The sequence below is a fragment of the Elephas maximus genome, chromosome 1, assembly GCF_024166365.1.
Source record: "Elephas maximus indicus isolate mEleMax1 chromosome 1, mEleMax1 primary haplotype, whole genome shotgun sequence".
In the NCBI taxonomy this organism is placed as follows: Eukaryota; Metazoa; Chordata; class Mammalia; order Proboscidea; family Elephantidae; genus Elephas; species Elephas maximus.
In genome coordinates this window covers 88119958-88133716 of record NC_064819.1, presented here as the reverse complement: position 1 = coordinate 88133716, position 13759 = coordinate 88119958, and the positions used below count along the sequence as shown (strand labels likewise).

The window sequence follows — 13759 nt, the reverse complement described above, 5'->3', positions numbered from 1 at the left end:
CCGTCTCTAAATCTGTGTTTGTTGTTTAGGGTTCGTAGATTGTTATGTATGTGATCGGTTCACTTGTTTTTCCGTGTCTTTGTTGTAAGAGGGATCCGAGGTAGCGTCTGCCTAGTCCGCCATCTTGGCTCCGCCCCCTCAAAAGAGCTTATTTTGAGGTAAATATTTTTGCTTCATCATTTAAAAAAAAAAAATCAGCTTCAGTCTCCTCATCTTCCCTGAGTTAGGTCAGTAATTGTGTAAAATGCTTTACTCATATCATCTCATTTTATTCTATTTTAAACCTCTGATGAAGTTATTGTCTCCTTTTACAGGTGAGGAAACTGAGATTTAGGTATGTGAGTTGTCTCTTCTTTCAAACGGAAGATTTGACAGTAGCAATGTAGAGAAACTAAAACCAAAAGTACATTTTACAGGTAATACATACTGGATTGAAATGGGGTGAGGTTTAGTAATATGGTTATGGTTAAAGATATTTTTTTTTAATTTTTTATTGTCCTTTAAGCGAAAGCTTACAAATCAAGTCAGTCTCTCTCACAAAAACTTAGATACAGCTTGCTACATATGCCCAATTGCTCTCCCCCTAATGGGACAGCCCATTCCCTCCCTCCCTCTACCCTCTCATGTACCCTTCAGGCAGGAGACGCCAACATAATCTCAAGTGTCCACCCAATCCAAGAAGCTCACTCCTCACCAACATCCCTCTCCATCACATTATCCAGTCCAATCCATGTCTGAAGAATTGGCTTTGGGAATGGGCCCTGTCCTGGGCCAGCAGAAGGTCTGGGGACCATGACCACCGGGGTCCTTCTAGTCTGAGACAGAACATTAAGTCTGGTCTTCTTATGAGAATTTGGGATCTGCATCCCACTGCTCTCCTGCTCCCTCAGGGGTTCTCTGTTGTGTTCCCTGTCAGGGCAGTCATCGGTTGTAGCCAGGGTCCTCTAGTTCTGGTCTCAGGCTGGTGTAGTCTCTGGTTTATGTGGCCCTTTCTGCCTCTTGGGCTCGTAATTACATTGTGCCCTTGGTGTTCTTCATTCTCCTTTGGTCCAGGTGGATTCAGACCAATTGATGCATCTTAGATGGCTGCTTGCTAGCATTTAAGACCCCAGACAGAACTCTCCAAAGTGGGATGCAGAATGTTTTATTAATAGATTTTATTATGCCAATTGACTTTGATGTCCCCTGAGACCATGGTCTCCAAACCCACTGCTACGCTGGCCTTCGAAGCATTCAGTTCATTCGGAAAACTTCTTTGCTTTTGGCTTAGTCCAGTTGTGCTGACCTTGCCTGTATTGTGTGTTGTCTTTTCCCTAAACTAAAGTACTTCTTATCTACTATCTAATTAGTGAATACTCCTCTCCCTCCCTCCCTCCCTCCCACCTCTCATAATCATCAAAGAATATTTTCTTCTCTGTTTACACTATTTCTTGAGTTCTTATAATAGTGATCTTATAAATATCTGTCCTTTTGCAACTGACTAATTTCACTCAGCATAATGCCTTCCAGATTCCTCCATGTTATGAAATGTTTCATAGATTCATCACTGCTCTTTATTGATGCACTGTACTCCATTGAGTGAATATACCGTAATTTCTTATCCATTCATCCATCGGTGGGCACCTTGGTTGCTTCCATCTTTTTGCTATTGTAAACAGCGCTGGAATGAACATGGAGGTGCGTTTATCTGTTCATGTAAAGGCTCTTCTTTCTCTAGGATATATTCCCAGAAGTGTGATTGCTGGATCGTATGGTAGTTCTATTTCTAGCTTATGAAGGAAGTAACAAATCGATTTACAAAGTGGTTGTACCATTTTACATTCACACAAACAATGTTCCAATCTCTCCACACCCTCTCCAACATTTATTATTTCGTGTTTTTTGGATTAATGCCATCTTTGTTGGAGTGAGATGGAATCTCATTATAATTTTGATTTGCATTTCTCTAATGGCTATTGATCATGAGCATTTCCTCATGTGTCTGTTAGCTACCTGAATGTCTTCTTTAGTGAAGTGCCTGTTCATATCTTCTGCCCATTTTTTAATTGGGTTATTTGTCTTTTTGTAGTTGAGTTTTTGCAGTATCATGTAGAATTTAGAGGTCAGGCACTGATTAGAAATGTCATAGCTAAAAACTCTTTCCCAGTCTATAAGTAATCTTTTTACTCTTTTGGTGAAGTCTTTGGATGAGCTTAGGCATTTGATTTTTAGGAGCTCTTAGTTATCTAGTTTTTCTCCTGTATTGTTACTAATGTTTTGTATACTGTTTATGCCATTTATTAGGGCTCCTAATGTTGTCCCTATTTTTTCTTCCACCGTCTTTATCATTTTAGACTTTATATTTAGGTCTTTGATCCATTTTGAGCTCTCTTTTTGTGCATGGCATGGGTTTTGTTTCTTTTTTTCTTTTTTTTTTTTGCAGATAGATATCCAGTTATGCCAGCACCGTTTGTTAAAAAGACTGTCTTTTCCCCATTTAACTGCTTAGGGCCTTTGTCAAATATCAACAGCTTGTATGTGGATGGATTTATGTCTAGATTCTCAATTCTGTTCCATTGGTCTATGTATCTGTTGTTGTACCAGTACCAGGCTGTTTGGACTACTGTGGTGGTATAATAGGTTCTAAAATCAGATAGAATGAGGCCTCCCACTTTGTTCTTCTTTTTCAGTAATGCTTTACTTATCCGGGGCCTCTTTCCCTTCCATATGAATTCGGTGGTTTGTTTCTCCATCTCATTAAAAAAATGTCGTTGGAGTTTGGATTGGAATTGCATTAAATCTATAGATCGCTATTGGTAGAATAGACATTTTTACAATGTTAAATCTTCCTATCCATGAGCAAGGTATGTTTTTCCTTTTTTGTAGTTCTTTTTTGGTTTCTTGCAGAAGTGTATTGTAGTTTTCTTTGTATAAGTCTTTCACTTCTCTGGTAAGATTTATTCCTAAGTATTTCATCTTCTTGGGGGCTATTGTAAATGGCATTGATTTGGTGATTTCCCCTTCGATGTTCTTTTTGTTGTTGTAGAGGAATCCAACTGATTCTTGTATGTTTACCTTGTGTCTCGATACTCTGGTGAACTTTTCTAGTAGTTTCTATAGTTCTCTTGAGGATTCCTTAGGGTTTTCTGTGTATAAGATCATGTCATTTGCAAATAGAGACACTTTTACTTCTTCCTTGCCAATCTGTATGTCCTTTATTTCTTTATCTAGCCTAATTGCTCTGGCTAGGATCCAGCACAATGTTGAATAAGAGTGGTGATAAAGGGCATCCTTGTCTGGTTCCTGATCTCAAGGGGAATGCTTTCAGACTCTCTCCATTTAGGATGATGTTGTCTGTTGGCTTTGTATAAATGCCCTTTATTATGTTGAGGAATTTTCCTTCTATTCCTCTTTTGCTGAGAGTGTTTATCATGAATGGATTTTGAACTTTATCAAATGCTTTTCTGCATCAATTGATAAAATCCTGTGGTTCTTTTTTTTTATATATATACAATAGATTACATTGTTTGTTTTTTTAATGTTGAACCATCCCTGGATACCTGGTATGAATCTCTTTTGGTCATGATGAATTATTTTTTTGATATATTGTTGAATTCTATTGGCTAAAATTTTGTTGCAGATATTTGCATCTAAGTTAATGAGGGATATAGGTCTGTAATTTTCCTTTTTGTGGCGCCTTTACCTGGTTTTGGCATCAGGGATATGCTGGCTTCATAGAATGAGTTTGGGAGTATTCTGTCCTTTTCTATGGTCTGAGATACCTTTAGTAGTAGTGGTGTTAAGTCTTCTCCAAAAGTTTGGTAGAACTGTGCAGCAAAGCCGTCCCGGCCAGGGCATTTTTTTGTAGGGAGTTTTTTATTATTACATTTTCAAACTCTTCTTTTGTTACAGATCTATTTAGTTGTTCTACCTCTTTTTGCTTTAGCTTTAGCTGCTCGACACTAAAGAGCAAGTTTCAGAGTCTCCTCTGACATCCATCTTGGTCTTTTCTTTCTTTCCTGTCTTTTCAGTGACCTCTTGCTTTCTTCATGAATGATGTCCTTGATGTCATTCCACAGCTCGTCTGGTCTTCAGTCACTAGTGTTCAATGCGTCAAATCTGTTCTTGAGATGCTTTCTAAATTCAGGTGGGATATACTCAAGGTTTTCGATCTCATGGACTTGCTCTGATTTTCTTCAGTTTCAGCTTGAACTTGCATATGAGCAATTAATGGTCTGTTCCACAGTCAGCCCCAGGCCTTATTCTGACTGATGATATTGAGCTTTTCCATCGTCTGTTTCCACAGATGTAGTCAATTTCATTTCTGTGTGTTCCATTTGGTAAGGTCCATGTGTACAGTCACTGTTTATGTTGGTGAAAGAAGGTATTTGCAATGAAGAAGTCGTTGGTCTTGCAAAATTCTATCATTCGATCTCCGGCATTGTTTCTGTCACCAAGGCCATATTTTCCAATTACTGATCCTTCTTCTTTGTTTCCAACTTTTGCATTCCAATCGCCAGTAATTATCAAAGCATCTTGATTGCATGTTTGATCAATTTCACACTACAGCAGCTGATAAAATTTTTCTATTTCTTCATCTTCAGCCCTAGTGGTTGGTGTGTAAATTCAGTCTGGTTTCTGAAGAGGATGTGGAACCAGGGATATCATTGCTGATGTCAGATGGATCCTGGCTGAAAGCAGAGAATACCAGAAGGATATTTACCTGTGTTTTATTGACTATGCAAAGGCATTCAACTGTGTGGATCATAACAAACTATGGATAACACTGCGAAGAATGGGAATTCCAGAACACTTAATTGTGCTCATGAGGAACCTTTACGTAGATCAAGAGGCAGTTGTTGAGACAGAACAAGGGGATACTGATTGGTTTAAGTCAGGAAAGGTGTGTTTCAGGGTTGTATTCTTTCAGCATACCTATTTAATCTGTATGCTGAGCAAATAACACGAGAAGCTGGACTATATGAAGAAGAACGGGGCAGCAGGATTGGAGGAAGACTCATTAACAACCTGTGTTATGCAGATGACACAATCTTGCTTGCTGAAAGTGAAGAGGACTTGAAGCACTTACCAGTGAAGATCAAAGACCACAGCCTTCAGTATGGATTGCAGCTCAACATAAAGAAAACAAAACTCCTCACAACTGGACCAATGAGCAACATCATGATAAATGGAGAAAAGATTGAAGTTGTCAAGGATCTCATTTTGCTTGGATCCACAATCAACAGCCATGGAAGCAGCAGTCAAGAAATCAAAAGACACATTGCATTGGGCAAATCTGCTGCAAAGGACCTCTTCAAAGTGTTGAAGAGCAAAGATGTCACCCTGAAGACTAAGGTGCACCTGACCCAAGCCATGATATTTTCAATCACATCATATACATGTGAAAGCTGGGCAATGAATAAGGAAGACCGAAGAAGAGTTGATGCCTTTGAATTGTGGTGTTGGCAAAGAATATTGAATATACCATGGACTGCCAAAAGAACAAACAAATCTGTCTTGGAAGAAGTGCGGCCAGAATGCTCCTTAGAGGCAAGGATGGCGAGACTGCGTCTTACATACTTTGGACGTGTTGTCAGGAGGGATCAGTCCCTGGAGAAGGACATCATGCTTGGCAGAGTACAGGGTCAGCAGAAAAGAGGAAGACCCTCGAAGAGGTGGATTGACACAGTGTCTGCAACAATAAGCTCAAGCATAGCAACGATTATAAGGACGGAGCAGGACTGGGCGGTGTTTCGTTCTGTTGTGCATAGGGTCGCTATGAGTCGGAACAAACTCGATGGCACCTAACAACATCAACAAACCTCTGTTTGTGTTAGTTTAGGTAGGTAGTGTGTTTCTAGGAAATCATCCATTTCTTCTAGGTTTTCAAATTTGTTAGAGTACAATTTTTCATCGTAATATGATATGATTGTTTTAATTTCAGTTGGATCTGTTGTAATATTGCCCATCTCGTTTCTTATTTGGGTTATTTGCTTCCTCCCGCTTTTCTTTTGTCAGTTTGGCCAATGGCTTATGAATTTTGTTGATTTTTTTCAAAGAACGAGCTTTTGTTCTTGTTAATTCTTTCAATTGTTTTCCTATTTTCTTTTTCATTTAGTTCAGCTCTAATTTCTATTATTTGTTTTCTTCTGGTGCCTGAGGGTTTCTTTTGTTGCTCTCTTTCTATTTGTTGAAGTTGTAGGGATAATTTTTTAATCTTGGCCCTTTCTTCTTTTTGGATGTGTTCATTTTTTGTTTTGATATGCCCACATAGGTTGCTTGAGTGAGCAATCTTGATTATTTTCAACTTTGGAGCTCTGACGTCCTGTCCCCAGATGGCTAGAGCTGTTATCAGGTATCCATCTAGGAGTCCGTTCACTTTTCTTGTATGAATTCAGCTCAGGTGTCCAGTAGCGAATCATCAAGTACATGGTCCAGGCTCTGTCCTACAGTCTGAGGGGGACAGGGGTGATTGGTGTAGGTACCGGTATCTGGTTGCAGAATGGGGTCACACTCAGAACAAGGCAGGGGGTTTAGAACTGACCCCTGACTGTCTCTGTGGAAAGTGTGTCCCTGTTCCCTAGAGCATGCAGGTGGGTGCATTCTGCAGACAGACCATGGGCACCCAATGTTTTTGGTTGTAAGGACTGGGAGGTACCAGTTATCTTTGAACCCCTGTCACAGGTGGCTGGGTGACCTGAGTGGAGCTACCAGTCCTTAGGCCCCTGATGTGGGTAGGTGAGGATCCTGTTTAATAGGCAAAGCAATGTCAAATGTCAAACACCCACCTCTCCAATGCACAGCTGAAATGATTGGAGTCTGCCAACAAGGGCCTATTCTCCTGAAATAGGCCCACAAAAGTCCATGCAGAGGGGAAAGATGCTCAAAGTCCACAGACCGGTTATGCCTGGACAGAAGTTGCTCTGTTCGGAGCTCCCCTGGTTAGTAAAGCAAGCAAATTATCTTTTTCCCCAAATGCAAATTTTTTCCTTCTCCACAGCTGGGAGGATGGCTCTAGGTACTCAACAGTGTCTATCTCAGGCCCAGGGAATTCAGCCGCTGAAGCCAGCTTAGGGGTGGGGGGTGCATTAAAATATACGCAAGTACTTACCTTTTGCTGAGAGCGCCATTCTTCTCAGGCTCCAGAGGTTTGAGCAGGCTGTGTGGCTGGCTGCTTCTCCCGGAGGAAACTGTGGCCGAATGCTAGTACCAGCCCGCCGCCACTACAGCCACTCCAGGAATGGTGCCTGAGGGCTCCCTGCAATTCAGGTCCAGTAACTCCTCTCTGCTTCTGAAGTGTCTCTTTATCCCCCCTGCCCCTCTGTTCATTTTCTAAGCTTGCCTTTGATGTTCAGGACTCCTAGCTGGTCATAAATACACTCGTTTCACTTGGTTTTTGAGTCTTTGTTGTAAACAGGGCTCGCCAGAAGCGTCTGTCTATTCTGCTATCTTGGATCTGACTCCTTTTTATTCTTAAAGGAGAAAAATACAAAATACTCTATAACATATAATTAAGGTGTTTTGCCCCTTTTTTATCCCTTACATTATTTTCAAATACTGTACACAGAATATTTACTACTTTTAAATAGAAACAAAGATAATAAGGCAAAAGAGCAATGATTTTTCCTTAATTCTACATGTGTTTAACATATTTATGATACGTTAGGTAATTATCACATTTAGTTTTCATGAAGCTTTGTGAAAAACAGCATTATGTCTGTTTACATGTGACTTATTTTTCCTTTCAAATTAGGTAACACTTAACTAATCAAGAAAGAGCAAAAGCCTGCGGACTAACCGGGAAATACAATAAATGTTAGCATTGCTTTGGATCTAAATCTCTTTTAAAAAGTAAAAAAATTACAGATACAGAAAAGTTCTGTTTGTATTACTCCGTAGTCCCATTTTCTCACATCAACGGCAAAAGCAACTATTATAACACAGAAATTATATTTTTATAATTTTATCACATCGGAATATGTTCAAAAGTGACATAATGCTTTATATACTATGTTTTGAAACTTTTTTTATTGCTCATTATGTTGTTGAGCTTAATCCATCCCCATACATATATACTTAGTTTTTTAATCTGGTCTATACATTTTGTTGTTGTTGTTAGGTGCTGTTGAGTCAGTTCTGATTCACAATGTCTACATTCAGTTTCTTCATCAGACTGGTCTTATATATATGTGTGTGTGTGTCTATGTAGCATTGTTTTTCAAGAATATGGAACAAATAATTTATGAATCCTTCTTTGGGTGTCAGGTTGTTACCAATGTTATTTTTATCAGAATATTCAAGGTTGTGCACTTTTTGTTTTGTGCTTACGTGTAGGAGTTTCTCTCATATACATAGAGAAGCCTCATATATGTAGGTATAAAAAATTAATTTTTTTTTACACACACATATATTAGACTTCTGTGATAAGAGTTTTGAACATTTACATATTTTCCAAATATTGCCAAATTGCTAATTTGGTTATACAAATTTATAACCTCAATAGTAGTATGTGAGAAATAACCTTTCCAATGTCAGAACAAACACTTGGTATGGTTAAATATTTATTTAAACCAGCCTGATGAGTGTAAATTTTATCTCCCTGCTATATTATTTTGTTCATTTACTGATTACCGAGGAAGTTGAGTTTTCTTTTCTTGTGTTTATTAGCCATTCTGTTTCCCTTTCCTGTGAACTGACTTTTCTTACCATGCCTCATTTTCCTATTGGATGATTTTAGAGATTTCTGGTATATTGTAGCTAGTAATTCTTGGTTGGTTATATGAGTAATTCCTCAAAGGTCTGCATATTGACATTATGTTCACTTATTTTGTTTGTTATCATATATAAAATTTTTTGTAATGTAATCACATCCATAAATAATTTTTCTTTAAGGTTTGTGTTCTGATTTTGTGCTGTGTCATAAAGCCATTCTGTTACAATCTTTCTCAAAATCTTACAGTTATGTTTTTATGTTTAGCTCTTTCATCCACAAATATGTGGATTTTATTTCCTTCCATATAACTAAATCAAATATCCAAGCATATTTACTAATTAGACTTAATATAAAAGGCATCTCCTTTATCTTCCTTATATTCTTCCTTCCATTAATCCTGGCTATTTTATATTTTGAGCCCTTAATATTTTCCTCTGTAATTTATGATTAGTTCACTATGCTTCCGAAAAAAAAAAAAAAAAAAAAAAAAGGTCTATTCATAGTTCATGAATCACATTGGTTAGTATTGACTTCTGCCATGGATTGAATTGTGTCCCCCAAAAATATGTGTCAAAGTGGTTAGGCCGTAATTCCTACTATTGTGTGATTGTCCTCCATTTTATGATTGTAATTTTATGTTAAAGAGGATTAGGATGGGATTGTAACACCCTTACCCAGGCCATAGCCCTGATCCAATGTAAAGGCAGTTTCTCTGTGGCGTGGCCTGCACCACCTTTTATCTCTCAAGAGATAAAAATGGAAAGGGAAGTGAGCAGACAGGGGGATCTCATACCACCAAGAAAGCAGTGCCAGGAGCAGAGCATGTCCTTTGGAGGTGAAATCCCTGCAGAAAAGCTCCTAGTCTGGGGTAATATTGATAAGGAGGCTGACAGAGAGCAAAAGTGTTACCCTGGAGTTGAGGCCCTGAATTTGGACTTTTAGCCTACTTTACTGGGAAGAAGTAAACTTCTCTTTGGTAAAGCTATGCACTTGTGGTTTTCTTGTTATAGCAGCACTAGATGACTAAGACAATGTCTTTCCAGTATTAAGTCTTCTTATCCATGTGAATGGTACATCTATTCACACACTTAGGCCTTGGATTGAACACAATCCTTGTGAGCCTTCTCGAATTCCTTGGGTGCCTCCTTCTTTTTCTCTTTTGGTCAGTGCCCACCTGTGCCATGTCAGCTGTTCACTTTTGACTTTGATAAAATGTCATACTCTTCATGGAATTCTAGCAGCATGCCAAGAGATTGGATGACAAAACTCAGAAATGGGAGGGAATTTGCTCCCCATGCATAGTCACCACTTGTCTGCCAGTGTAGACTTGCGTGTTGCTACGATGTTGAACAGGTTTCAGTGGAGCTTCAAAACTAAGATGGACTAGAAGTGAAGGCCTGGAAATCTACTTCCAAAAACTAGCCAGTGAAAAGCCTATGCATCACAATTGTCTGGTCCGCAGCCAATCATGGGGATGGTGCAGGACTGAGTAGCATTTTGTTCCATTGTGCGTGGGGTGGCCATGAGTTGAGGTCAACCGGATGGCAGCTAACAACAACAAAGTAAACCTTGGCCCACAGAAGCTCAAGAAGAAAGGATACTATGTAGATACATCTCTCCTTTTTCTTCTCTATGGACAGTTTTGAGGGACAGTTTCTCCCGGCAAATTTTCCAAAGAAGCCTCATACATGAAACAAACATGCCATCTGAGCAGCTTCCTGAGCACAGGAAAATTTTGCCTCACATTGCTTTACATTTTTCTTTGCCATACACCTCCTTTTATACCTCATTCTCAGTACCTGCCTGCACCTACCAAATAAAAAATCATCATTTAAATCTTTGTTTCTAGTTCTGCTTTCCTGAGACCTAGGCTAAGACAGGTGTTTTCTTACATCTTTATTTTTGGTGTTGCAGCTCTATAGCGCAGAGTGGAACTGCCTCAGAGGGTTTACCAAGGAGCACCCAGTGGATTCCAACTGCCAGTGTTTTGGTTAGCAGCTATAACTCTTAACCACTATGCCACCAGGGTTTCCATGGATTTTATAAGGTGACTGAATTCATGTAATGTTGTACATAAAAACATCCTAAATCATGTGGACTATGGGTGCTACTGGGGGGGGGGGGGGAACTTGCTAATTGGAGACTTGGAATTTGATTCTTCAAGAGAGTAACATTTATAAAGTTAGTAGATGAATGACGCAAATAGGGAGATCACAGCAGTTTGTATCGTGTTGGTGAAGAATATTGAATATACCATGGAGTGTGAAAAGAACAAACTAATTTGTCTTGGAAGTAGAGCCAGAAACCTCCTTAGAAATAAGGATGGCAAGACTTCATTTCATGTACTTTGGACATCTTATCAGAAGAGACCAGTCCCTGGTGAAGGACATTATGCTTGGTAAAGTAGAGGGTCAGCGAAAAAGAAAAAGACCCTCAAAGAGATGAACTGAAACAGTGGCTGCAACAATAGGCTCAAACATAGCAACAGTTATGAGGATGGTGCAGGATTGGGTAGTGTTTAGCTCTGTTGGACATAGGGTCACTGTGAGTCAGCACTGAATTGACTTGATTGCACCTAGCTTCAACAACAACTTTCAGTAGTTATTTCCTTCATTGGAAAGCAATGAAAGAAATGAGTATTAATGATAGTCGTATCTAACTCTTCCTGTTTAAATATTTCTAACTATTCTTATTTTGTGTTTATGTATCCAGCTGCATAAAACCTTTCTCATACTCTTGTTCACTGCATGCATCTTTCAATTTATCTGTTCTACCTATTGCCTAACAATTATGTATCAATATATGAAGCAAACATTTTATTTTCAGGGTCTTTGCCTTTCCACAGTATATATATAGTCAGTCTATGTATTTCATGTTCAGGTAGTTTGGCATATATCTCAAATCTGTTTTCAGATATGATTCTAATGTTAATTCTATTTTTTATCTGTTTTCTTTCAATGCATTTGATGTTTTCATTGCTTTATGCATTTGTCTATCTATATAAAAAATCAATCTCTCATAATTTTTTGCATTATTTTATGTGTTGTTTCTCCCTATATTTACTGTCTTCAAATACTCAAGTTTTATTTGCTTTCTAATTTTTCCATTGGTTATGATACCCTATTTTCTTCCTGTAGGAGTAAAGTAGGGATGGCCAAAAAAGGCAATTCACAACGAAGAAGCCATGAAAGGGACAAATGTTAGCACCCCAGCAGGTTTCATCTTACTGGGTTTTTCTGACCAGCCTCAGTTGGAGATGGTTCTCCTTCTGGTCATCTCTGTCATATACATTCTGACACTGATGGGGAACACAGCCATCACACTGGTCTCATACTTGAACCCCAAACTCCACACACCCATGTACTTCTTCCTCTCTAATCTCTCCTTCCTGGACCTCTGTTTCACTACCAGTGTTGTCCCACAGTTGCTTTGGAATCTCAAGGGCCCTGAGAAGACCATTAGCTACACCGGTTGTGTGATCCAGCTATACATTGCTTTGGGGCTGGGCTCCACGGAGTGTATCCTCCTAACTGTTATGGCCTATGACCGCTTCAGTGCTATCTGTCGACCCCTTCACTATGGTGTCATCATGCACCCCAAGCTTCTTTGGCAACTAGCATCTGTGGCCTGGATCAGTGGTTTCGTGGAATCCACAGTTCAGACCATCCTTGTTTTCCAGTTGCCTCTCTGCAGCCACCACATGGTGGATGATTTTGTGTGTGAGGAATCTGCCCTTATTAAAATTGCCTGTGTGGACACAACATTCCTGGAAAATGAGCTCTCCGTAGCTAGTGTCCTCTATGTGGTTATACCTCTGGGACTTATTTTGGTCTCCTATGGCTGCATTGTGAGGAGCGCGCTGAGGATAAAATCAGTTGAAGGCAGAAGGAAAGCATCTGGGACCTGTGGGTCTCACATGATTGTTGTGGTTTTGTTCTATGGGACTCTAATTTGTGTCTACATACAACCTAAGAGCAAGTACACACAGAAGCACAGTAAATTCCTCACCGTCTTCTATACTGTAGTGACTCCCTCACTTAATCTTTTGATTTACACCTTGAAAAACAATGAAATTAAGTGGGCTCTGAAAAGACTGCTGACAAGTGACCTGAGATAGGGCGAAATGTGAAATATACTTGTCTCAGGAAAGGACAATTTTCATTGCAGTCGGTGAGACAGAGGCATAATATCCTGACCATGCTATCTAATTTAAAACTGGATTCTAAACTAATAGGTATGTATTTTTTTTATTAACTTTTATTAAGCTTCAAGTGAACGTTTACAAATCCAATCAGTCTGTCGCATATATGTTTACATACATCTTAGTCCGTACTCCCACTTGCTCTCCCCCTAATGAGTCAGCCCTTCCAGTCTCTTCTTTCGTGACAATTTTTCCAGCTTCCAACTCTCTCTATCCTCCCATCTCCCCTCCAGACAGGAGATGCCAACACAGTCTCAAGTGTCCACCTGATATAATTAGCTCACTCTTCATCAGCATCTCTCTCCTACCCACTGTCCAGTCCCTTTCATGTCTGATGAGTTGTCTTCGGGGATGGTTCCTGTCCTGGGCAAACAGAAGGTTTGGGGACCATGACCGCTGGGATTCCTCTAGTCTCAGTCAGACCATTAAGTATGGTCTTTTTGTGAGAATTTGGGGTCTGCATCCCACTGATCTCCTGCTGCCTCAGGGGTTCTCTATTGTGCTCCCTGTTAGGGAAGTCATCGATTGTGGCCGGGCACCAACTAGTTCTTCTGGTCTCAGGATGATGTAGGTCTCTGGTGCATGTGGCCCTTTCTGTCTCTTGGGCTCTTAGTTATCTTGTGACCTTGGTGTTCTTCATTCTCCTTTGCTCCAGGTGGGTTGAGACCAATTGATGCATCTTAGATGGTCGCTTGTTAGCATTTAAGACCCCAGATGCCACATTTCAAAGTGGGATGCAGAATGTTTTCATAATAGAATTATTTTGCCAATTGACTTAGAAGTCCCCTTAAGCCATGGTTCCCAAACCCCCGCCCTTGCTCCGCTGACCTTTGAAGCCTTCAGTTTATCCCGGAAACTTCTTTGCT

General features: G+C 39.7%; 1 protein-coding gene across 1 annotated transcript; it reads left to right on the top strand.

The window, feature by feature from the left end:
- Positions 1-11876: 11876 nt before the first annotated feature.
- Positions 11877-12809, top strand: LOC126064889 (olfactory receptor 2H2-like). Its single transcript, XM_049864373.1, has one exon. It carries the CDS (start codon positions 11877-11879, stop codon positions 12807-12809), a length of 933 nt encoding a protein of 310 aa, XP_049720330.1.
- Positions 12810-13759: the final 950 nt, after the last annotated feature.